General features: G+C 35.4%; 2 protein-coding genes across 3 annotated transcripts in view; one reads left to right on the forward strand and one right to left on the reverse strand.

Annotated features, from left to right (window-relative positions):
* Nucleotides 1–18,130, forward strand: part of MICAL3_1 ([F-actin]-monooxygenase mical3) — a 99,381-nt gene extending 81,251 nt beyond the window's left edge. For both annotated transcript variants that reach the window (XM_051218843.1, XM_051218844.1), the window contains exons 15-18: nucleotides 2,244–2,856; nucleotides 12,802–12,843; nucleotides 14,779–16,503; nucleotides 17,595–18,130. In XM_051218843.1, coding sequence (XP_051072314.1) covers nucleotides 2,244–2,856; nucleotides 12,802–12,843; nucleotides 14,779–16,486 — 2,363 coding nt within the window. In that variant the 3' untranslated portion in view covers nucleotides 16,487–16,503; nucleotides 17,595–18,130. The remainder of the gene's footprint in view (nucleotides 1–2,243; nucleotides 2,857–12,801; nucleotides 12,844–14,778; nucleotides 16,504–17,594) is intronic.
* Nucleotides 18,111–27,712, reverse strand: TAF4B (Transcription initiation factor TFIID subunit 4B). Its single transcript, XM_051212164.1, has 6 exons — nucleotides 27,649–27,712; nucleotides 27,412–27,497; nucleotides 23,288–23,453; nucleotides 21,205–21,332; nucleotides 19,291–20,508; nucleotides 18,111–19,028 (listed from the first exon to the last, which is right to left on the reverse strand). The coding sequence occupies exons 1-6, from the start codon at nucleotides 27,665–27,667 to the stop codon at nucleotides 18,489–18,491; spliced, it is 2,157 nt and encodes a 718-aa protein (XP_051072317.1). The 5' UTR covers nucleotides 27,668–27,712; the 3' UTR covers nucleotides 18,111–18,488.
* Between the last annotated feature and the right edge of the window lie 214 nt (nucleotides 27,713–27,926).

Here is a 27,926-nt window from a genome sequence, read left to right on the forward strand (position 1 = left end):
GTACTTGAGTCGCACTTCTTTTTAGTTTGTAAATAATATTTTCAATGAATTCACAAGCTTTGTGCATTACGTTTTTTTTTGGCTTTTAGTGACAGTTGTATGGATTTTACTTTACAGATTCAGTTGACGAACTATTCTAGGACTATGTATATACTCAGTTGTCGTGATTCTTAGATATACATCTCAGATTGTGTCCTATCTGCTTTTGTCTAAATAACTAATCAAGTTGTACACTGTTACTTTTAAAATATACAAATATCTTCATAGTCTCGTACATACATCACGTACAAGGGTTCATAGTAGTTCATCAGTTCTGAAAAAAGATTTATAGATGTGCTGCTGACGGTTTACAATCATTCTTTAGATTTCTTTACGAATTATCGTTAATTAAAAGCTGGCAATTATTGAGTGTGTTTTTTACTTTACGAGTCGTGAAAAATTTTATTGTTTAATCGTAAATGTAAACCTTCGAATTCTAACCCTGAATTTATAATTGCTGTTGTAGTTAAATAGGAATCCGACCCACCTATTTACGTTATGCTGATTACTGCACATTAGCCAATAGTAGGATGGCAGATACTCATTTAATCTTATTAGATAAATCTCTTATCATCTACTGAGTAGTATCGATTCCATTGAAGTTCATCGCCTTTAATATCAAAGAGGTTATTCTATATATGTTCTAAAATTTTAAATAACAAGCTCTTATGTGATAGGTAGGTATAGATACTTTAAGAGGATATTCATCCATATTTAAACAAATGGCTTGACAGATATTGGGCTCCAAGTATGTAGAAGACATTATTTATAAGAAATTATATTTGAAGTAATCTCAGTGACTGAACTTTAAATAATTCCAACGTTTCGTCGGGCGAAATTGCCTGGACTTCTTCAGGGTAAAAATCAAAGAATATGTTTTCTTTGATCATTTTCACTTTCATCATTAGCTTGAAGAAGTTCAGATAGCGGCTTGCTGGATGGAACGTCGGGATTATTTAAATTTCAATTGCTGAGATTATTTCAAATATAATTTTCGTAAACAAAGTATAAATAGTGTTATTTCGGTGAGTGATATTTTATTGATGTTGTTTTATTAGACTACAGGACAACCGCCTATTTGATCAAATCACCGTTTTACATTAAGATAAATAAACTAAAGAAAAAGGATTACATAAATAAAAGAAGTAATTGACTAATAATTGAAAATAAATCAGAATAAAAGTTGTTAAAAATTCCTTAGTTTCTAATTTGACTCCCTATCATAGAGTAATTTTTACAACTTGGTCAAGAGGTTTCTGATAATACCAAGATTTTTACACAGTTTAATCAGGCGCTTTTAAACTAGTAGTTTATACATTTATTTAAGTAGATAAATGTATCGCTTGATTCAGTTGATAACGACGATTAAGAGATTGGTAACAGTAGAGCTGCTCTATCACTTTGATTATCCTATAATATGTACGGAATTTTCAATATGTAGAATATTTTCTTAGAATAATGTAAGTTGGGTTTTCCGGAGGCTTGTTTAATTTGAAAGTAGTTTTCATCTGCCCACCGTTTCTTGGTTTCACAATACAATTGCCTTGTTGATAACATTTTTTTTATAAATGTCATATTTTAACAGTTGAATTCACCAGCCGATTGAGGCTAGACCACCATTAAAAACCTAAAAGCACTGGAAGGCTGTTTTGTCCCAGTATGGGACTCCTTAGCAGCGCGCATTCACGATCCTGGACGCGGGATTTGAACTCAGGACCTTCGGTCTCGCGCGCGAACGCTTAGCCTCTAGACCATTGGGCAGGCACTCAACGGTGTTGACGTATAGCTTCAATCGTGGATTCTCACTACTGAGGAGTCCCATACTAGAACGGAACGGCCATTCAGTGCTTCTAGGTTTTTAATTGTGGTCTAGCTTAGATTGACTCCTGAATTCGATTGTTAAAATACTACACTCCCCACTAATCCCTATACTAAAAATATTATATTGTCAATTATTTATCGCTTGTCTATTTTATTTGCATTTTATCTCTAATCTTTTATTACAAATGATTATATGATGATATTCCCTCAATTACTATTATACAACTATACTCTAAAATAGAATCAAGAATATACGGATATTCAGACATCTACTTTTTAATTAAAAAGCCTTCATGCATTACCCATACGTGTATGTATGTGTTACATTTTAATAATTATTTTCTTATATATTCTGTCCTTATATTTATTTGATAAATTAATAGCTGGTCAATTTCCATTTGGACCATCATCAGCTAAAGATATTAATTTAATAAATGGTGGAAGTAGTCCTGTGAAATTGAATGGATTAAACACTAATGCTGCATCCCACACACCATATACAAAACTAGATTTACAAATGCATCGAAAAAGTCCATTGAATAGTTGTGATTATCAGAAAGGCGGACGATCAGATATTCACGGTGCTGGTCGATCGGCTATTTTAGCTGGTTTAAACAATGATTCGGATCAAGTAATGGGCATTGTCAATATAGCAAAACCATTAGACATTCTTCTACGCAATCATCATCATCCATTGGACGATTCGAAATCACCAACAAGTCACAATAATAATCATAATATTCGTCCACGTACAAAACGGAAGAAATTAAACAAAGAAACTGACAGTGATATTTCAGGCGATTATGTTGGGGTTTATCAAACTTCTTTATCGTCGCATCGATCTATAGGTATTCGTGATGATTTCGCACCTGGACCAGATTGTTGTCTCACGGGACATCTAGGTTTACCAGAAGTAGTACGTAGAGCTAATGTAGAATTAAACACATCTACAATTTGGCCTGAATCTACTATCAGTCATGTAGTAGATCATATGAGGTGAGTGAATAGTTTGTCAATTTGTATGTTTTATGTCGACTTGTTAATTGTTGTGTTTGTGAATCTATATATATTGGGTTTATCCAGTAATCAGTGTTGTGCTGTCTAACGTTTCTATCCTGGTCGAGTTATTTCGAAAAAGCCATCCTTGTGTCCATCAACCGTTAGACTGCTGTTAGTTTCTAAGATCAAATGAGATACTTGAACTCTGATTTTATTATTCATGTTAACGCTTACCATAAAGTATGTTACCTGGAGTAAATTCGCATTTCTTCAAAGTTTAGTTCCTTAAAGTGGAGTCAGTTTTTTTTCAAGACGTCATGTCATTTAACTGGGAAACACTATTATACATTTGTTGATTAACATGTTTTCTATAAATATTTGTGCTTGTTTGTTTACGAAATAGTGCGTCTTGACTACATATTTTGATCAAATGGTTTGATTTTTTCCTTACAATCTGTTGTGTTTATTGTTTGAACGTTTTGCATTATTTATTTACAATTATACTGCAGTTGGATGAGTTTTAAGCTATTCCATATATATATATATATATATATATATATATATATAAAATTGTTGAGATGGATTTTCATATAAATCCCAGTCCATACATAAAACTGAATATATTACATTTTTTCAGAAAGATTTAGGCAGTTACTCTGTTATAATAAACGTGGGACGTGGTATAGATAATTATCACTCCTGGTTATAACATCACATCAGGATATCGAAGTAAATTGAAAAGTAATCAGCATAATAGTAACAGTGTTAGTGTTAATAAATAAATAACCGTACAGAGAGAATATTGTACTTAAAGAAGCAATAAATTCGTAAAAATATGAGGTGGTTTTAAAACTCAAGAAATTCAAAATCTTCATTCTAACAAGGATAGATTACAAATTTTTTCTTTACTGTTGAATTTCGGTAAAATTTAGGAACCGTTTCATGGATATATTGAACTTATAATCAAACAAGGTACAATTTAGTAAATCTAATGATAATCAGCGAAAAAAACGATTGTAATAGAATATACGTTAGCAAAATGGAAAAAAATTCAACTGAAATGTTGATAAAAGAAAGTAATACAGATTAGCTGTTATGCAACTTGTTAGAGAATGAAGTGACAATAATCGGCCTCATGATCTCTTATTTACAATTTAATTCAAGAAGTCAATAATTTATTTGATCAGCTTCAAATGCTAGAAATTTAAATGAATTTAGATGAAATGTTCTCAGCTTGCTATAGTTTAATTTATCAGGTCATATTGCTTTAAGAGATAGTAACAGTATTGCACTTTCAATGTAGCGCTTAGTATTATTATCATTATTGTTATTATTATTATTTCAGACGTAACCGCAGGTTTGTTTCAGCCTTTTTTCGATATATTCTCTTTATTCTCTTTCTAATATATTTTCATAATTTCCTTCTCATAGCCATAGTGGCTTCCTGTTTAAGAAGCTCTTTATTTGAATGAATAAATTTATCAGTAAATTTTTTTTAAAAAAACGCATACTTATTATTATTTATTTTAAATATCGTATTTTGGTTTGGTTAATTACTATTTAATCATTTCAATTGAATAATTTTATTTACCATGTATAACTAATTAAAGTCTGGAATAAATTTCCTTTAACTTATAACCTTTCAAGTAGTTACTTAACGCTTTCTTTTTATGCTGCATCCTGAACTATATTCTATTTATAATTTTTCTTAAAAATATTTCTGTTTACATATTTATTTAACGATTAGTTCGATATATATATATCCTTATGTTTCGATTCGGAGAAATGGACTTTAATGCGAATTCATGTTGGTGGTTTCATATTATGGTTATTCGCAACTGTATAATGGAGTTACTTTTCTTTTACATCAACTTACGAACCAGTATATTATAAATGGCTCATTAATGATATATATAGTGAGCTACAATGCTAATATATCCTGTCAACACATCGGTATTTAAATCAGGATGTTTATTTCCCATAAGAAATATGCATACCTATCCTGCTATTCTTAATTGGCTAACGTTCAACTAAGCATCTCATTTTGTTAATTCATCGGTTGTTTTGATGTAAGCTGTTGCATTTTCATCTTTCAATTCATAGCATGGTATTTAATTAGTATATTTTCATGATAATAAATTCCGATTCTATGAAGTATTTCGCCCATCACTCGTATCCTGTCAAGTTACGTTAGTTATTTCATTTTATCTGCTAGACTACTTTCAAGTATTTGAAAGTAGTTCGATCCACATCTAATCGAAAAGCCTTTAATTTTCATCTAGTTGTTTTTTTGGTGATGGAGGAGTACGTTTTGTTACGTACAATCGGATTTGATTGTTTCTATATTTAACGGTTAACATGAGAGCATATACAAACTATTGCTTAATATTTCTGATTTATAATAGTGGCTAAGTTGATTAATCAGCGTATATATACCATTGTATAACAATGACTGTTGTTAATGATTTCTTCATTTTATGGAAGTATTTTCCGAAATGTAACTCACTCAACATATTACTATCTTTTCCACCTGTTTTCCTGTTCATTAAAGACGTTTTTAAGATTTTTATTTATTCATAGTCAGTCAATTAGTCACAACGTAAAACCTGTATATTTGTACATCGGTTCAAGTTGTCATACCCAATTATCAGCGACATGAAGTTGTCAGGCCAAATCCCAAAACAGTATAGTTGAGTATCGGAGATACAACTGGAAAATTAAATATAAATGAGCGAAATGAAAACAAAAATATTGTGAGGAATTTTGAATCTCGGAATTCGGGAGGAGGATAAAGAATGAATGCATTTGCGCCGTTGCAAACAATTTTGAACCACTGGTTACGATAATCACACAGACCTTAACCAAGTAGTCTTCACCTATCGAGTATGGCTCAATCCAACAGTCAATGACTTTATGGACTAATGTTGTATTTTTGTTTGGTCGCCCCTAGCTTTCTCCCGGACTAATTCTACACCACACAATATCGCCTGTTAAGGTAGGTGGTGGTTGGGGGTACGTAACACATGTCGCAACCACCTCAGTTGATGAAGATTTACCACCTTATCAATAGATTCTCCATCCTTTCCTAGCATCATTTTCCTAATCCAGGCATTGCTTTCTCAGTGCTCCTAAAATACTCAAGCAATCCTTTGGAGACATCTATCATCGGACACTAGTAACCTACGAATATTCTCTATTCTTAGTGCTCATGTTTCACACCCATAAAGTAGGATGGAGCAAACCGATGCGCAGTAAGCTCGCCATTTCGTTAGAAGACGGATATCTTGCCTAAGTCACGAGTGACACAAGTTGGCAAAAGTCAGTCAAGCCTTCTGAATCCGCATAGAGATTTCATCAGACACCAGACCATCTAGACTGATGAGACTCAAGATAAATGGAGCGGTCAATACGTCCAACTACTTTAATCCCTATCATTAATTCAGGCGATGACACAAGCCAATTCAGAAGCAAAATTTTACATTTACGGCGAGAGAATCACATCCCACACATACTTGCATTGTTGCTAAATGTGGTCAGAAGACTGCGTTTTGTTAGCATCTTCATAAAACAGAACTATACCATCTAGGTATTCTAAGTCAGCAAGTGAATCTCCTGGTAGAAGATCAACTCCTGAAAAGTCAGACTATGGGCGTTGTTTCTAAAAGCATGTCCATCTATGGAAAAATTAGATGAGTGAGAAAGTGAACAACTTTGACAAACACCATTGAAACAGCCAATTCTGATGACAATTCACCATAAGCTTTGACCCGACCAGTGTGATACGAGTAGAGACCCTGTATAAGCTTAATGTGCTTCCTTCGTACGCCTTTCAATGGCAAACACTACCACAGAACCTCACTATCAACAAATTCGAAAGCCTCCTTAAATTCAAGAAATACAACGATTATTACATGTCGAAAGGTATGTTTATGTTCCAGAATCTGCCGAAGGGTGAATAGTTGGTCTATGCATTTATACATCCACGTCCATGTCTGAAACCAGTCTGTTTTTTCTCGAGTTCACTCTGCACGTGTTCTAGTTAGATGTCGAATCATTATTGGGGCTAATATTCTAGGCACTGTATTGGTGAAATTGATTCCTCTGTAACTGTCACAGGGGATTTTTGTCCTCTCTTGTAAACTGAGACGATCGGCGACCGAGACCAGTCTGGTGGAATTACGCTCAGTTCCCAGATTTTAGCTGACATTTCAGTTAATCTAACTGCTAAGACTGGAACACAATCCTCAAAAATCTCAGTGGTTAGTCCAACAAGCCCTGCCGCCTTCCCTCGCTTTAGATTACTTATAGCCTTTTCAACCTCACTAAGAGTTGGAGGATATAATCGGTAGCGGAAGTGTGGCTGAAGTCCAGTTGAACTGTTCCCTAAAATGTTTCGTCCATCGATCCAATTCCTTGGATTGAAAGTGAGCAATAGTCCCGTCTCCTTCCGATATAGTTTCACTAAAAGCAGTATCTTTAATACCCATTTCCTTGTTAATTCTGGACAGTTGTCTACTGTTACCTATCGCTGCTGCCTTTTTCACCGCTTCTGCTTTCGCTATACACCACTGCTCATCATCACTGCGTAAGCTTCGTTATCAGCCTACATTTAAGCTACCTCCGCTTCTCCTCGTGTTCTGACGCAGATGGGACTAGTTTCCGAGCATCTATCGGTCGTGTAGACGCCACTGAACTCCACTGATTCTTCCTAACGTTTTGGTTTAAGTTACTAGTAGATGTCACTGTTATTTCCACAGCTTTTTGGATATTATACTTAAGCTACCTTAGGGTCGGTACAATTTTCATGGTTGACTAGTTCCTTTTCTAGTTGTTCCAGAAGTATATTCTTAACTTTCTCATCATTAAGTTGGACTCAAGTGGGTTTTCTTGATGTGGCTTTCCTACGTCCACTAAGACGCATACAAACACGTGCTTGAATTAGAACATGATCCAAGTCTAATAATGTGCTCCAGAATGAACGACAGTCTTCAATCGAACATCTCCAACGATGACTGCTGACAATGTGTTCTAGCCATTATAACTCGAATAAGTCATCATGGTGGGCAAGCTCAAAGTGGCAAGAAAACCTGCTTTTCAGAATTCTCCAGCTTTCGGCGCAATGTGTTCTTTGTCTTGCTTTTTTCTGCTTTCCCCCATAATTCCAAGTTAGCGCTTGCTTATTATGCAGTTTGGTGATTTCCGCATTGTATGTCCTATCCACTTCCAACATCTTTTCCTAATTTCCTCTTCAATTTAAGGCTGGTTTGTTCTCTCCCACAACAGGCTGTCGCTGATAGAATTCGACCAACGGATATTGAGTATTTTGCGTAGACAATTGTTTATAAATACTTTTACCCTGTTTGATGATGTTTGTATGTAGTTATCGAGGTTCCAGCTCCGCACAGTAGAACTGTCTCGACGTTTGTATCGAAGATTCTGACTTTGATGTTGAATTGCAGACGGTTGTTTCGAGTTACATGTGTTCTTCAACTGGAGAAATTCTATCCTTGCTTTGTAAATCCTTGCCTTTACATCTACATCAGATCCTCCTTGTTCATTGATGATGTTTTCCAGGTACGTGAAAGATTCCACCCATTCTAGAGTTTCTCCATCAATTGTGATTGGGTTGGTGTTCCCCGTGTTGTATTTTAGGATGTTGTTTTTTACCTTGTGCATGTTGAGATCTACTGAGGCAGAAGTTGCTGCTACATTGTTTGTTTTGACCTGCATTTCTTGATGTGTTTGCAAAGCCCGAATCATCTAGTTGCCTCCAAGCTGTCCATCGTACTCTGTGCTTCCCCTCAGCTGTGAAGTTTTTCATTATCCAGTCAACCATCAGAAGGAAAAGAAAGAGTAATAGTAGGCAGACTTGTCTGCCTCCGGTCCTCACTTGGAATGAGTCTGTGAGTTGTCTTCTATGCACGACTTTGCAGTGTAGTCCGTCGTATGAATTCCGTATGATGTTGACAATCTTCTCAGCTAATCACTGATAGTGTCGAAGTTTCCATAAAGTCCTCCTATCCACACTATCGAATGCTTTCTCACAAAAATAAGGAAGTTGATGTATAGTGACAAATGACATTCAGTTGACTGTTGGACGATGATCCGTAGTGTCTTGCTTTGGTATGTGCACGACCGATCCTTACGGAATCCGGTCTGTTAATCTCGAAATTGGGCGTCTACTGAATCATACATTCCCATAATTCGATTTTTTTAATTAAATATATCAAAATAAGTTATAGAAAATAGAAAAGTCATTCAATATTTTATGAATACCAGTAAACACTACTTGTTTATTTCCATTATTGAATAAATCTAAATAAAATATTGATGATTCACAACGTTAACAACTCAATAAGCTAAAGTTAAGAATTAAAGTCAATGTATAACACGAACTACGTATACAATTTCAATTTAAATTCAGTACTGAAAACACGAAATTCTCTGAAGGGAACTCTTTTCAGAGAACTTATTATTAAGCTGTACATCTTTATTGATTGCTCTTTACATCATAACCTAGTAATAAAATCTTTTCATTACATCATTATGTTTATTTGTTGTTCATTTTGTTTCATGTAATTAAGGCCCAAAATTTTGACTGTATGGCTTGATTATTTATCATAAAAAGATTATATGGCTAAATTTGATGTTTCGGCTGGTTTAATGGGAATTTCAAATGCATTTAGCAGCCTAAATATAAAAACATTCGAAATTTACTTGTTTATATCAATTTAAGTTTTGAATTGTGTACAGTATTGGAAAATGATACGCAGAGATTGTACAACATATAACTGTTGGGGTGATCCAGAAAACTTCTCGCAAAAGACAAGAAAGGCCCGGGACACACTAAGAAACATTCCATCCAACCAGCGTTCAATTGAAGTTTTAGCCAGAAAAATCAAGAAAGTGAAAAGTCACATGTATAGTTTCTGATTGGCTGATTACTATACTGCTATTATGTTTGGTAGTATTCCAGAATCTTCAGGATACCCAAGGACATTTAAAATACTATAAAAACCCTATATTTTCTGTACTAAAACGAACCTGTGGAGTAAGGTGCTTCTCGCATACTCTGCACCTTTTTTTCTCGTGTTCATGTTGCTGTATAGTTCTAGCTTGAGGGTTACGAGAATAGCTTTAGGAACCGAATATAGCGTTCAATTAGCAAGACTTATCAATAACATAGTGAAATTATGGTAACCATAGTATTACAAAGTCTCTTATGATGTTAACGTGTAGTGTTTAATCAATCTGGTGATTGATAGGGATTTATTCGTATTGAAATAAAGGATTTATACTTCGTATCATAAATGTTAAATTAGTTACATTTTGTAATGAAATAATTTAGAAGTTGTTTTATTCTCGATCGTAGTCTTTCTGTTCTGTAAAAATGATATACGCTGTACACATTTGGTGGTGTGTTTGTCTAAGGTGCGCCTAAACAAGTAGCTGTTAGATGCGAATTGTGTGGTTGAGGTTCATCCGATTATTTTAACCTGTGGTCAGAAACGTTAGACTTTTGATCATTCTTAATAGCACAGATGCATTCACTCTTTATCTTTCCCTACATATTAATTCTTTAAATTGTGTTTAAATTTTTTACTCTGTTAATTCACTGTTTGTATTTCTACTACTCTGAAATTTGTCTTGATGATTTCATCTCAGTATGTGAATATGAAGTGGAGACTTGACTCGATGCGGCTATATGGTAGGTTCTACATTGTTTGTGACTGGTTAACTGACCTGTATTTCGATTACTGTCAGACTGTTAATCAGTTAATGGGTGAAGTTTATAGTTTGTGATAGTCTTTATCTTTAGTTCATTCGTGGTATATTCAATTAAATTCCAAGCTTGATGATCTTAAAAGATGTGATAATTATTACATTACAACCTACTAACTAAACTCTGAAGTACAGTCCGATACATTTAGTATGCGTACATTCAAACGGTTGATGATCTCAACTAGCCAGAAAGAAAGCGTTTCAAAAAAGCTGAGTAGGAAGAGATATTGTCACATATTAAAAGAAATATTGGCAGCTCATCTGTATTTACAGGCATACAAATTAATCCTGATAAGAAAATGTTACTGAATAATTGACCCGTGCACTATGGCTTACCCACACTTAAACTCGACTCAGTGTAAAATCTTGACTCATCATCACATAGTCTGTTCGTTTTATCCAACTTATCAAAGTTCTTTTCATTCAGCATTGGTCTAACACTGATCAGTTCACGATTTCAGTAAAATACAATGGTTTTACAGTTAAGTTTCTACATTAACATAATTCCACTAAGTGGATTTTCAAATGCAGACTTGTGTGTGTTTCATTTTTTAACGTCAATACGGTCACGCCATTTTTTTCACTACTCTACTTTGTGGTAGAAAAAGTTACACAACCCAACAACGCGACTGGAAACTATCAATATGCACTTCATGATGAACACGCGCTGGTAAATTATTAAAAACTTATATCTGGATGACTCATACACATTGTTTACGGATACTTTGTTAAAATATACTATATTTTCAGTTTATCAACCACACGTAACATATTTCACTAAGTACATCTATCTAGAAACCCAATCACCTACTTTCATTTCATTCATATAGGAACAGTCACCTTGTGAACTTCACTACACAATCAATCTATGATTTCATATTGAAGTATTATACCTCATCAGCTTCTTATCGTTGATAAATATCTTCATACTTCAGATAATAATGATAATAATTGAAAAATTAATTTATTTTCAATTGTTATTTGGTATTATTCATTTTTTTAATAGTGAATTTCAACAGTTTTCATGTAATATTCAAATTTTGCATAAATGAAGGTAAAGAAATTTATTAAATTAGTGTAACTTAAAAACTAAGTATTGTTTCTCTTTGAGGAACATTTTCTTTTTTAGACGTAGATGAATATTATTACCTGGGTTTAGCAAAGTTATTTTCATGAACATTAGTTGACAATTGTGATATTACTTTTTAAGGAATGTTTATGATTAATTTCCGTCAAAATTAAATGTTTTAGTGAATGTGTTATTGGTACTTTTCGTAATGTATTCATTTATCTTTGTTAAACTCTGCATGTTTGGACGTTTCATAGCTGCAATACTGGAAGGATGATCCTGAAATATTGTACTTACGATGTTGTATGCTAAGAATTTTAAACTCTTTTTAATGTATCGTATTGCCTATAGCTAAGCAGTAAGTGCCCATGAGATCCTTGTCCTGTCATTGAAACACGGATTTTGCGTAAACTAAGTGTTAGATATCATTAAGTAAGCAATTTGTACAATATCAATTATAACCATGGTTGTGCAAATCAGTGGGTCTTGCGTTATTCTTCATGGTCAACTTTTAGTGTCCCTGGTATTTAATCAATTCAATAAATAAATTCCGTCATACCTCTCACAGTGTTATCATGTTTAATGTCTTTCTAAATAGAACTGAATTGAAATAACAGTCAAGAAATAAAATATTTAATGATCCAAGTGAATTATTGTGTATAATGTCGAAAGAAAAGTGACTTAAAAAAGTAACTAATAGGCTTACATTAATCATATTTGCTGTCTTCATGTACAAATGGTTTTAGAAGCTATGTAAATTCTATTTTTCATAATATAAAATATAGTAATAATATTTGCAATAAATATCCATACTTGATTACCGGAGGGCAAGTGAAAGTAAAATGTAAAAGATGAAATCTCAAATTGTAAGAAGTTGTCTAACTATACATATGGTATTTATTATTAGGAATTCCTGTCAGTGCGCGTTCGAGTGTATTTTTTAAGAACGGCACTGAGATCTTTAGAAAATCAACTAGAACAATACTGTTTCGACATTCTCTTTTGTTTATTTAAAAACCACGATGTAGCACTAAATTTTCCAGGCTATTACACTTTTTTTGTTTTAATAAAATTTTGATGTCTTTTTACAGAAGCAATCGTGTGAACCTGCTTGGTACAGATGAATATTTTGCGTAAGTCTGTTGCTTATTTTTCTAAATAACTATTCCTTTAACAAATGAGCATTACGTTTTCAATATCGATATTATATTTCACACCGTATGCGCTTTTGCAAATATTACACTGCAGTTGTGGCCTAAATGTTTAACCAGTGACACCAATTCCCTCATGATTGTATATACTTCTTGCCAACGAGTTCCAACTAGCATGAAACTTAGGTTCAAGGCTTCCTGTCGACAACCCTCAACCACCGAGCTTATGCTACACCCATTCCGAGTGACCATCTGTCTCAATATAAATATTGATTGATGTGAGTTGTGTGAATAACTTTTTCACTGGGATCAGAAATATAATATATAGTATTAATTGGAGTTCTTAAGTGATATCGATCTCAATAGTGGTGTATTTAAACCATGATATGACGAGGTCGATTAATATAATAATAGTTTAGTGGCCCAAGATCTGACTCCATTATTATCGTATGGATGATTGCTGTCGAAATGTTCATAACAATCCCCGTATATAATTATCAACTTAATCCGCGTTAGTGAATAACGGAATTAAATAAGTCAAATACGAAAATGGATGTTTGAATACATATATTTTGTACACTCATTGATCTGGATAGACAATCAGAGGGACCAAGTGAAGAGAAGAGAGCAAGATGAAATGGCGTGCAATGGAGGAGGCGTGTGAGCCAACTCCATTTGATCAAACGTTAATCAATATTTATAGTCACACAGAAATAAGCTACAGACATGTGGCGATAGGATAAGATATGCACATACATAGGCTTACATAAAAGCAGTCAAATTGATAAGTGAATAATTGACAAGATCAAAACGTGACTCAAGAAAAATGGATAAATTGGCCTGTCCAGAAGCTAGAATAAGTTATGTGGGCTTAGCGTAGTAACGGTCACTACAATGGGAACGGATTTGCACTGATAACACGATTCAAGACAAACAAAACCACTCCCTTTCCCTAGGTACCTCATAACTCACTGATCCGTAGGGTATCAGATAACACCATGTGAAGATGTACTATTTAGTAAATATATCACTTTTTATATACAATTTTAAGGAAACAAAAAACAAGTGATTGAAGAATTTGCACTAATTAAACAAGCGAGAGAATAAATTATCTAATATGGTTATTTCTACCCCGTAGCAGCACTGATCAAAATTTCTATCTACGTAAACTTCGTTAGTTATGAAGGCTGAAGCAACTTCGAGAATACCTAGAGTATTAAGTGGATCCACTAGTTATTTTTCCACATTCCCGAAATAGATATAACAGAAAAATCCTGATACATAACTGTCACAACTGTAAAATACATAATCATACATTCACAAATTTCCATCTGAGTTTTCCTTTGACAGAACCAGGTCTGTTGAACACTCTATACCGATTAAAGAAGATATCTAAGTTTACAAAGAATGGTCGACTTCATTATCATTTTAAGTGACAACTTTCTGAAGACCTTTAATAAGGCAATAGGACTGATTGATACCGGACCCTTCGATTCATACAGTCCAGTATCTCCTCAAAAGCAAGAGATTAAAAGTATAAAAGCTTCTTGTACAACCGTTACTTAATGAAATTGAAGGTATCTTATCGTCAGGATATTTCTAGACATATTTGTAGAGAATTCTTATCACTTTCCTAGGTTCTATAATATTTCTGGCCTATAGTATAAGAAGTGTAAACTCACATGAAGTATCAAATCTATTAACATGGGCACTCTAATGGTCAATGGCTTTTTCCTGATTTTATTACTATGAGATAAATAATGCCTTAGTAAATTGTACTCGATATGATACTGATATAAAAACTCCTCTAATGCAATGCATACAAGAATTTCAAATACAAAACATGATATATTTGCAATCGTTTTAAAGCATATACAGTTAAATTGAACTCACTTTTTATATATTTTTGTCATATAGATCAAGTGAGTCAGAATCTCAATGCTCATTTTCATATGACCACAAGATTTATTCACCTGAAATAGATGCACGTGATTCTACCAAAAGAATGAATCAGGAAAATACAGATTTATGGATTTTAAAATCAACTGGATCATCTGCATCTTCAGCTGCTCTTTCTCCGACAGATCCTCAAAATCTCAAATCCAATGTGCATTCTGATTCACAAAAACCAATGGAAGCGAGTATAAGTGATCCTTCTTTATGTACTGACAATTTAAATAATATTCAGTCTAAAATACCTCCACCATTTTCATCTCCATCTCATCAGTCACGGCTAGCTGCGAAACAACGTTTCTGTCTAGAACCTCCTAAACCTTTAACAATTGATCCTTTACGATTCATTGGTTCAAGGAACCAAGAACGAACGCTCATATGTGCATTGGATGATTGTTCTGAAGCTGTAGAACCTATTAAAAGCCCAATCATTTCTACAGCAAACGTATGGCCGATATGTAACACAGCAGAACTCAAATCAGTAGACTTGCCATCCAAAGTTTTATATGAAGAACCACTAACTCAATCTCCATATGAATGCAATAGAGTCACAACAGATTATGAAAATAGTACTTATGAAACTGACTCAGGAGATTGGCTTGACAGTGACGCGTGCAAATACACCAAAATTGAAGGAGTACCATTAGCTACTCCTGAGGATGTTAAAGATGCAGAATCTTCAAGTATCCTTAATGAACCGCATTTTTATGAAACAATTACATCAAGGCACCTCAATCGCTCCTCATCGTTACATTGCCGTCTTCCAAGTGATTATCAATTTGTGGCTATAACTAGGAAGAAAAAGTCTAGTGTCCGAATAAATAGTTGGAATTCCGATGCATCAATTTCTAATCCTCCATCAATTATTCAAACATCAATGAGTTCACCTTTAATTCGATCTACTGAACATCTTAGCTGGGCTAAAATTAAACAGATTACTGTTAAAGAAGAGTTCGAAACTACACAAATCTCGAAGTCATCCAATCTAGCTAAGTTGTATGAAAAACAAAAACATGTATGCAGCGAATTAGATGATAGATATGAACGGGAATATTTCATTGATCCAAAGATACTTGTTAAAAGTCTCAGTAAGTGGGGCCTTTTCGAAAATGATAATCAAGATACATCTAGTACAAGTAGTGCAGACCTTACTTCACAACCCATAATTCTACCGAAACCTGACAGTATTCAGCAATTTCATGGAAAACTTTACGACGTTAAAATAACAAATACTCGAGACAATCGTTTAAATCGAGATTTGATTAAATCTCGTAAAACGACCAATTTCACCCGATCTCATCCAAACGGAGAATCCAGATCTTTAGATAGAATGAATTCAAACCCTTTAAAGATAGTATATCAAACGAGGCAAATTGACAATACAATATATCCTCATGTCATTCCTGTTATGTCTGAAAGTCCCGTTATCTTGAAGACTTCCCTGAAGGGAGCAATCAGAAGTAATCCTAAGTCAGCATCTAGGAGACGATCTACAGTAAGTCCAGATAGTGAAGGCGTATATGTGTTTCGAATTGTTGGGGAACCAGGAACATCCAACTTAAAACCTGTATTTAACCAAACACCCACCAGCTTGAATATTCAGAAGCATGTAAGTGAGAAAACAATTATTATGGGCAGTGACGCAGGTGGGAGTGATAGAGTTTTGGTTTGACTCATTTAAGATTAAAGGTAAGTATACATTGTGTTTGAGGATAGCATATCAATACGCATTCTAATTATCATAAAATTTAGCTTGTAATCATCTAATCATAAAATAGGTATGGGTCATATGAATCAAGAAGAGGTCACCAGTAACTATATTTGTCCGCAAATTGATCTAATGTTCCATTTGTTTTAAAACCTGGTACCTTGAATTGCAATGAATGGCTTTGATTATAAGCTACCTTTCAAGGTATACGGGTTTAGATCAGAGTGAAGTGAGTTTGTAACAAAACGTCACTGCAGATCCATTAGTATTGATTTCGTATTTTCAGAGAAGATCGAAAACTAGAGAACATGGTAAATTCCGCTAGTCTGGTTTAACAGTGTTCAAGTTTTTTGGTAGGCAGTTCGGACCATTATTTAGTATCACATCAACTGTTCTCATATTTTTGTAAGAAATTGTGGAGTAAATTAGTGGCAGGATCGTCAACTTTGGCTGATATGAATGTTGAGTGCATCCTCAGATGCCGATGTTTTCGTCGCACTGAAAGCTGATTCTCAGGTCTAGCTGAAGGTTTATTGCGTAATAACGAAGCTATATTTAGTCATTTAGGAAAAGCTTACCACTACTTAGTGCTCATTGATATTTTTTCCTATAGGCCTGGAAGTGGATGAGATGCTCCTAAATTTCACTTTGTGCAACACCGATATTCTCAGCATGAATAGTTGTAACTTGATTGGATTAAAGACTATGCGTCAGCTTAAAGACACACACCTATTCACTAGACCAGTGTACAGCTGAAATAACTTATCGCAAACTTGACATCGTTTTATAACTTACTGACAACCGAAGTCAATATAGTATAGAAGAAAACTAAGGTGAAGTGGGTTAAGACGTACCGACGATCGTCATTAAAAATAAGAAAAGAAGAACGCACATTAATTCTCTGAATACCATGTTCACTATGAGACGGGTTTGCAGACGAACGGAAACCCCACATACTGACTACTACCTCTAATTGAAAATTATTTTGTATGACGTTTTAACGGTCAGCTATATTCAGGACTTTGGCACCATTCATTTTATGATTTTTCGATATTTCTTTTTATATTTTCAGGACATACCGGTCTTGAACTCCGAACTATGCTTTCGATATAAATGAACCTGAGCGCTTTCCAAATACTAGTCCAATATTTCCGGACCGATATATATTTCACAATAGGAACTTTTTATCACGGTTCTTGTCCCTGTTTGGCTATATATATAATCAGGCACTTCCGGACCCAGAGCTTCATGTTGAAGATATGTGGAGTGTTATTACAACTGATACCATTTCTTTCTTTTCTCTATTATTGAGTGTAATTCTTTTACGCAAGTACATATTATATGACAGACTAAATAATCTTTGCAGAATTTCTTCTGCTTATTTATAATTTTACTCAATATCCGACCACATATTGCGTTTTTCAGTAAAATAATTTATGATTTATAAGTTGCTTTTATTCCCACATATTGGTTAGTAATAAACTGGATATACTCAGATTATGTGTAGGATGTGAAGCTGGTTGTTTGTCAGTTGTGTTTCTACTTTTTTATGATGATAAATTTTAAAAACGGAATGAAGTTTGTGAAGTACTAAAGAAATAACAGGTTTATTATTTTCTGAATAGGATAGTCGAAAATTATGTACAGCGAACGAAGTATACATGGGATTGGTAAATGTACATGCGTTATGAAAAAATACAAGAAATCTCACATTTAGTAGAGAAAAAGAATCTGGAACTAACATCACATTTCATACAATATTACGGTGTGTGTGTAAATATATATACATAGAACCCCAGATGCCTAGCGAAGTAGGCTACTGCGAAAAGTCATAATGTACAAAGATTTTATGATACAAGTTAGGTTGGGGACGTTTTAGGAAAATTAGCCAACTAATAATTAAATCATATTACAATCAGAAATCAAGTCTATGCAAAAATAAAAATAAGAAACAAAGAAAAGACTCTTAAGGCTGAGAGCGCCAATACGTCCTATAGTAAGTACGTGTACGACGAAGCCTCGGTGTACGAGAAAGTATGACCTGCATATCTCTGAGAGTTGCTCGATGTGCCCTGAGACTGAGTGCTAATGAAAATCCAGATGTATTTGGCATGTTATCACCAGTCCCACCGACACCGGAGACCAATGAGTTTGAATTTGCCGGCAAAGCTTCTAAATTGAATTGCGTTAGATTTGGTCCTGATGTTACCAAACCTAGTCGACTGGCACTGACAATAGAAAGGCGATTAGCAGTAGCAGCAGGTAGGGCACTCACCAAATTTGTCACACCATCTCTTGTTGGAAGAGAGGCTCCCAAAATATCTGTCGAAATGGAGTTGCCCATTTCATCTAAAGTATCTAGACGACGCTTGCGTTGTGGGCCGATAGCGTGAAGAGCTGTAAGATTGGCTTGATGTTGTTTTTCACGTTCATAATCTTCAGACGCTATCCGTCGAGCCATTTCCCTCATCTGCATTTGATGAGGATCTTCATTTCGAGAACGTGACTAAAAATGGAAAAGTGCAAAAAATAGTGATTTATTTTATGTTTTGAAAGGTGAAAACATTAAATTAACCAATGAGGACGAAAAGCGTAAAATAGAGACTCCCGCACAATTCATTTTACCAATATTAGCTGACGTTACGCTACAAGGGACTTGTCTACAAGACACCTATAATTTGCAAAAACAAGTCAGTATTCGGCAAGTAAATGAAGTTAAATAAGATTACCTTACAAGATATTTCTAAGATATGTACTTCGAAACTTACTTTTGCAGCCTTCAAAATTAGATCCTTTTCTAACTCCGATTGCCTCATTCGGTCATGCTCATCCAACTTCTGAAGAAACCTCAACTGTTCACGCGTGTGATCTATTTGAACCAAACGAGAATCCTCTCCTAAACGATCGAGTCGATGTGATACTACAATCCTCAACTTTGATAAAATATTTTTGATGAATATTTGCAAACCGTGAGCGAGACACGCGATAGATTCTTCTGTTAGTGTTTTTATGCCATGAGTTTCTAATATTTCCTTAACTTTTTCTGATGGGAAAAATGGATTGTCACGTGTAGGTGACATAGCGGGGTGACGAATATCGTCGCTCAAAAACGAGAGGTCATTCTGTTTTCGGTCCACACCTTCTATTAATACCGTAGATCCATTCAAGGATAGGACATTGGAGCCTACTTTGTTGTGAACAGCGGGTAGAATTCCAGGAGAATAAGTGTTAGCATATCCAGATTTAGCACGAATTACAGGGGGTACGGATGCAGAAACACCAGCAACTGATTTTATCGACGCTAAGTTGATACCCAATGCTGTGGAAGTGGACGAAGCAATAATTGGTCGCAAATTTTGGTAGTTCGGACGCGTACCGTTAATAGTCGATGTGAAACGTGTCGAAACCACTGTTGCGGCGGTTGCATTAGATACGACAGACGTTGAAGATGAAACACCACTAAAAGATTGAGCCAAACGATATTTCGTACCGGTGTTAGAACTTGAAGCTGCATCAAAGTTTACGACAGACGTAATACATGTCCGGGGAGGAGCAGGAGCCAATAGTGGGGGTTGTGTTCGGGGTGTTGGAACAGTAACAGGACTAGTTGGAATAACTGGTGACGAAACTGATGACATGAGTGTGCCTACTATGCGAGGAGTTGTGTTCGTCGGTAGAGTAATGCGAGGGCCAACGGGTACTGTTGAAGAAACTAGTGTTGTAGAAACCGCAGCATTAGGACGGGGCTGAAGACCTACGGTAGGTAATGTTGTTACGATCGAAACAGGGACTGCAGTGGGTACACCTGTGAAGATATCTTTTGGGGGAGGTTGTATGTTTGGGAGACGACAGACACCATTAGCTAGATCTCTCCTAAGTAAATCTATGTTGTCCTTTATGAATGGGGCGAGGTCCATACCAGGATTGGCACTTTTAAGGTTGCTACGTAGTTGTGCACTGAACGAACTGGCATCAAGTTCTCCATTCTATATAAACAAAGTGAATGGTAAAAACTTGTGACACATGAAGTCAAAAGTAATAATGAAAAGATCGATTGATAAAACAGCGGAGATGTCCGTCCACGGAACTGAATACGGAATCATAAATGAATATTTATCAAAATACAATATCACTGCTTAAATGATTGAAGGTAGTAGTGATCTACTGTTTAAAAAAATTTAACTTCCGGTTACTAAATTGTAGGTTTACCTATTTTGATTAAGGTAACCGGATAGTTGAAATAGCCCTACTACCCAATGTAGTTCAAAATGGAGTATCTGAAGTCGATGAGTTACATTTCGCTTGTCAAAACAGTGTAATGTAAGGGATATTTGAACGTTAAATAAAGAAAGGACATCATAAATATTTGGGGTTATAAAAGCTATTTCAATTTGAATATGTCTAGCATAGCTAATGAGCACGTGTGATTCTAAGACAAAAAATCTCTCGCTGAAGTATGTAGAACCTCGGAACGGAATGCAACGACAGATATGCAGATTACAGGTTTAAATCTTACTCCAGCTACCGTAGTTTAGGGATTCGGAGAACATTGTTAACCCTCATACAATTTACATGCTACACAGTTTAGAAACGAAACCTGTTCACGATCACTGAATTGTAAAATATACAAAATATGATGTTAAGGTAAAGTGACTTTAGAATTTATTTAGTTAAAAACTCACCACTAATGCTTGAATTAGCGTTGCTACTGAGCTATGAGTGCTAGCTGAAACATTCTTTGATAGTTCTAACAATTGGTTAAAAAATCCCACCAATTTAGTTGAGGAACCCGACTGAGATGTGACAACTCCTGATCATAAAAATAAATATCAGAAAATACCTCTTGAAAAAGTTTTTAAGCGGTCAAACAAACTGCAAACATTGGAATAAAGGATTTGGCCACTTATTTGAAGCTTCCAACTTCATAATAACTTGTCCCTAGGGGTCCCAATGTTCCACACTAGTCAGCTAGGTGTTATGACTAAAAGGGGTGAGTTTTACATCCTCATTCCGTTGGCCTGCGTCAATACCCGAACTAAGAATAGGGAGTGAAGCAGTGGGATGCTTTGACTCATGATCTCAACTGTTGAAACTTCACTTATCTTGGAAGTCTGATCAGCCCTAATAGGTTGGTGTCTGGTGAAATCTTTGCATGGATTCAAAAGGCTCGTTTGGCTTTTGACAACTTACGTCACCTATGACGAAAGCAAGATATCCGTTTATCAATTAAAGGACGAGTATAGTGCACAACAGTTCGTTCTGTTTTACTTGACGTTTGCAAAACGTCACCATTAAGAGTAGAAGACATTCGTAAGCTACTAGTATTTGACCACAGATGTCTTAGAAATACTGCTCTCATCTGTTGGGATCACCGGGTAAGTAACAGTCATGTTAGACGCAGGGTATTAGGAAATGATGGTAAATCAGTTGATGAGGTTGTGAATCTTCATCAACTGAGATGGTTGGGCCACGTGTTACGTATGCCTGAATACCGATTACCACGACGTGCAATGCTGACTAGTGTTGGGGATGGTTGGAAGAAAGTTAGGGTTGGCCAAACCAAAGCGTGGCATCAGTGCTTGAGGTCATTGACTTTTGGTCCGAGCCATATCGTTAGATACAGACTACTTGGTTGTGGTTCGCTTGAATATCGTGAACAATGGTTGGAGATTCTGTGTGACATGGCTGAGAATCGGTCACAATGGCGTGGGTGTGGTGTATACACTCTTTGTCTGCTCTTAAACCGTGAGATTCAAATTACTTTATACCTTTCTTTCTAATTCTTTCTTCCTGTATTATATCGTTGTACGAAATCCTTCTTTTGTATATTACTACCACTGACGTAACTACTTCTATGAATTTGGTGTTCATCTTGTTGTGCTAATGAGGTGTGGCAACTTGGACCGATGCATGTATGTGCATGGTCCTACTGACTGACTGACCCCATTGTCACATACCACCAACGTTACTGCATGAGGAAGGTATTTACCAAATATGGGATTACTTGGTCCTGAAAATTCCACATCACTAATGCCTTATATAATTATGGCCACCAGGGTACATTTAAAAAACGAATAACTGACAATCTAAATTTGAAAATGAAAGCTCAAAAATGTCATCTCTTGAGGTTTGGGTTTAAACTGCAAGGCCAACTGAATCGTTAGAATACATCTGGGTCACTGCCTGAGGTTTAGCATCAAGTTCTCTAAGGTCTTTAACAGCGGGGATATGATTATTTTGTGAGGGCTCCAAGTAATAAGTCTACCCTTTATTGAATGACTCGTCAGAGGTAAATAGTTTCATGAACCGATGTCTTGATTGGGCCAACTTCCTGACAAGTTTGTTTGGGTTTCATCGACTTCATTTTTATCTCATGTGGAGTGTTCGTCTCTCTACTAGGTGCAAGGAAAGTTTACTGCATAATGGTTTGTTTGTAATTACGTTATTGTTGTAAAGCGTGGCTAGAAATGCTATCTGTCGATTCACTATGAATCGTCAGTTAGGGTCCTATGAGTGGTGTAACTTAGTGGGTTGATAAGTTATCAAATGTGGTTCAGAAGAGAAGACATTAGTTTCTGGTTTAGATTTCCTTTATATCCTACATGGAAGTGAGAACTCAAGTTATAAAAAAAACTCTGAGCTGCTAATAAATTTCCAAAAATGACAACAAAGGTTTCGAATTTTAACTAGATGAAATGAATATTTCAAGTGCTTCGATAGTCATATGTAAAGCTAACCCATATACATAATTAAAATGGAACTTACTTGGCATAACAGGAGTGGTAGCAAGTACACCGTTTGGTTGGAGTACAGTTTGTCCAACCGCCAAACTCCTAACTTGCATCACACTCGGAGCACTTGGAAGGACATTATTAGTTATCCCAGATTTAGGAAGCAAGTACACCTGGTTAACCATGGGTGGTCGAGGGACCTTTTTAAGATAAAATTATGCAAGGAAGTCTTATAGAAATGTACCACCGGGATTAAACTATGTATGAAAAGTTATTTTTCAAATTTAAATGGAATTTTTAGAGAAAATAGTGGGATATAACTATCCTTTCTACATATTGATATGGGAAGGTCTCAAAATGTGTGGACAACAATATCAAAAAAGTAACCTCATGAGTTGTTACGGAAGAACAGCATTTGTTAACTTGTTCAAAGTCATCTGGCCTCTGGGAAGATGAAGGTCAACAAATAGAAATACGCTGGTACATGAAAAGCAACAACTGCCACTGACACTAATCTTATTTCCTACTAGCGAGTTACCAAGCTGTTAACATACTTCAGTTGATTAACTCAATTTGTACCTGTAATACTCAAAGGGACTTAGTTGTCGAATGAAACAGCTACTAATCAGTCTCATTTTCCAGACTCTATCAACTTTGAGCAATGAAGTGACATCGCTAGCCATGATACAAAAAGTGGGTCGAAGTCAATTACACAGATATGGGCTTGGTTACTAAGTCGTAGTGTCCAAATATCGAAAGTTGGTAAACCTAATTAAAATATGCTACAATTCAGTAAAAAAAAATACGTCGTCCATTGATCTTAATGCTTTTATTGAATTGCTTGTCCTGTGAATAAATTATAGCAACTCGGGTCGATGCATGAATTTAAAAATCTCCAAGACGTTTTGTCTCGTGTTCTGAGGAACAATAAAATATTCATAGCTATCTTAATTATGAGTCTTTATTCAGCTACTGCACTATATTTCAATTCAGAAAAGTGAGTAAATTTGTTAATTCTTAAGTACTAACATCTAAGTAAGCGATATTAAGATCAGGTTGGCTGAGTCTTAATACATCGGATCACCTGAGTCTTTCGAACTTCTTATGTTATCTTGTTCCGCGTACTAAGGTATAATGATTATGATTAAGGGGAGAAGCGAACCCCAAATTCATCAAGTATCTAACCGACTACATAGAAGCTGGATTATAGGGAAGTAGGCTAGCAGTTGCGTCGATGAATTAGGAAAAATCAGTTGTAATGGGATAGGTAATAATTAATTCATCAGTTACAAGGAAGACTGGTTGGGTTGAATTGTTTCTTTTTATTTGATTATATGTACAAATATTTGTGAATTTCCTTCGTGATCTTCAGTGATTGTAACCGATAACTTACTATGTTGAGTCTCGCACTAATTTAACGCAATCAAAGGACATCGTTATGTACCACATAGTCCACAGATAATTATGAAAAAGCATATGATTTTTACTCAGGGAAATTCGATTTTATGCTTTTATTGTGTTTAACACTGCAACTGTGGTAAGGATTCCTCTAAGCGCACAATAACGGATTGGCCTCGAAAATAATAAGTGAAACAAGGTTGAGAATCTAATGAGATAACAATCATACGACACAATGAATTACAAACTCCTGTAGTATCCCATTAGCACTGATGGTTTAGTGATAATATACGGATGCTCAGCACTTTATTGATCGGCACCAAAAAGATCTGAATATACTTTGCATTACCTAGCAATATCAAGTATACATAAGCAATAAAATTTCATTCAATCCTTATTGCTTCAACTCAAAACATAGCTTAAGTGTTACTGGTGTACCATCAATCATGATGACGACAGACTGCTGAAAGCTTATCGAAAACCCAGTCGCAAAACATACCAACTACCTACAACCGGATATGTTTGCCACCTCCTAACCCAGAGGAATCAAAGAATATATTTTATCTACATTTTTGCTTATCCTTAGTTTAATTTGATCAAAGAAGTAGACTATAAGTTATGGACGAATCAATCACATTTAAGATAGCAGGTCTTGGATTTGGCGAGAAATTCATTTACTCATTTGGTTAAATACAATTTTGACATTATGGCTGATGACATTACATCATGAGAACACTAAATCTAATTCCCAATCTTAACATCCAACTAAATCACAATGCTAATTCCTCACACTAATATATAACTTTCATTTAACCCTGGTAAGTAGGCGAACATTCCAAAGTCATTTTAGTGTTGCTCAAATGTCGTCCATAAATTATAGTCTTACCGATCAAAGCAGTAGGAAGAATCATGCTACGAACTAAATACTGCTAAAATATCTAGAACAGGATGTGATGAGTCCGAACCCTGAAATATAAGAATCACAGCACTTTTCTTATTGAGGCACAGAAATATTTTTTCGATAACCGTTGAGCTATTACAACTTTTACATCAGATGCCTTACAATTATAAGTACTAGGAAACCGCAGATTAAATGAGGGGTCCCGAAACTGAGGAACCCCTCGGACTAACACCGGAGGTTTGTAGCTGTTTGCTTTCCATAAAATGTTTAGTTGACCAGCATCCTAACTAAACAATTAAAAAGCTTGTGTTACGTAGAGAAATAGTCCTAAATTATCCCCAAACAAGACCACCAGTTTTTAAGGGATAGGATATCAGTCTACGAATCCTTGTGGTTAAAATGTACTGATGATTAATAACCCAATATCATTTTATGGGGGTTTATAAAATAACATCCTGCTTAATCAAGCTGTTGTAGCAAGAAAAATCAGCAACCTGCCCAGCTATATATATAATCATGAAATGCCACGAGGAATTGTCACCTAATATCGTTCAAGTTGAGGTTGTTGTGTAATCAGGATGCAAATGAAAGCATACTGCAAGCGTCCTTTCGGATTCGTACTAGTTTTCTTCTAAATGAACAGAACACGATAGTGATAGTAGCTCCTTTGCAGAAGTACTTAGTGAACGTTCAAGTAATGATCTGCAATTTCGCAAGTCTACATAATCTAAACCTGGGAAGCCTTGAAATTAGGTATCGGGGCCAGCTAGTTCTCCTTTTGTACTAAAGACATTACTTTGGGAGATTTCGGGAATTTCAAAGTGTTCGAGCATCTTAAGATTCATTACTCTTAAAATGCGATGCGAGAAAGACCTTTGTGGGATATCAAGTCAAATACACTCTGGATTTTTATCTCCATAGAATTTACCATAGCTATCAAATCATTGGACCACTAGGTTTGAACTCAGAAATGAGACAGTTGTGGTACTGATGTTGATACCTATCAGAGGACTATGTTATCACTTTCCCTTTCTAATAGCTCACTCCCAAGAGCTTCGTAACAGACAACTGTACCCTCATCCCAGATATCGGTTAAAAAATAAAAACGATAACTACGACGCATTTGTCTGAAGTTTATATTAGATTTCAAATTAGTAAATACATTGCGTAAATGAAACAAACATAATCCTTCATGTTTAATATCATCCACAAGTATCAAGGTCACTCCAACACATCTTAAGTCAAGATTGACACGTTTAATTACCACTGTACGTTTTAGCAACGAGTCAAAACAAAGACACACTAGGCTCATAAATTGCGTATGGCATTGTTCCTATTTACAAGGTTGTTCTAGTTTCGCTTTCATACAAGCCAAATATGCAGCGTGGTAAAGCATTCATGTTCCTACTTTGCTGAGAAAATAAAACGTTACTTTAGGTTATCGACTAAGAAATTTGGTAATGTGTGGTCGCGAGACAGAATTTCCGGGACCATTTCCAGGAAGTGCCAACGGTCAGCAACACGGTTTCGTATGTATAAAAATCTATGAATCTACAAGTTTTCGATTACTTGATCGTATCAAATCTGAACTTACAGAAGTTAGTGCTAGATGGGACAACACATAATAGGTACCACTTAATGTGAGCATCAAATGTAAAGACGACACTGGTCTGCATATAAATTAGTAGTCAGGATCCCCCTTATGTCTTCAAAACAATCCCAGTGTTTGTCTATAAAAGGATTGTGAAGTGAGAGCTAAGGGACGTCGGAAAAACTACCTACTGAGAATGCTGGCTCCTTACAGACGGTACAAAAACAAAGGTTGACGGAATCTCATTTCCTTAAAATATATCACTTACGTTGGCAGGGACAATATTTCCGAGAGGCCTTGTCTGTGCACGAATACTGGACAGAGGTATCCGGACGGGCACTGGCAACTGTTGACCTACATAGATAGAAGATCACAGCAAAAGATTTGTCTTGTGCAAGTTGAAGTTATATAACTTAACAACAAAACAGAAACCTTGGAAAACAATGAGCAACTACATATTAAAATGCATAGATTAAACACCATAACATTGTCTCGTAAGCCCAACCTGCAGGCCGATCACCCATAACTTGAAGGCCGCGCTCGTTGATCTAGCGCATCATTTAAAGCAAGTTAGTAAACCAAGTTATCTTAATAAAGCGCGATAGATGATCTAACTGAGTGTTTTGAAAAATAATTGACATCTTTGTATGTATTAGCATTAACCAGCTGTTTGGAGTTGTCTGGCATTTGTTTATGATCCCAGCGAACCGGGTAACTTTCAGATTCAGGTTTGTATAGTAAGAACAGAAGACCTACGGTCTATGTTATTACTTTTCTAGTATC

Source organism: Schistosoma haematobium, chromosome ZW (genome assembly GCF_000699445.3).
Source record: "Schistosoma haematobium chromosome ZW, whole genome shotgun sequence".
Taxonomy (NCBI): Eukaryota; Metazoa; Platyhelminthes; class Trematoda; order Strigeidida; family Schistosomatidae; genus Schistosoma; species Schistosoma haematobium.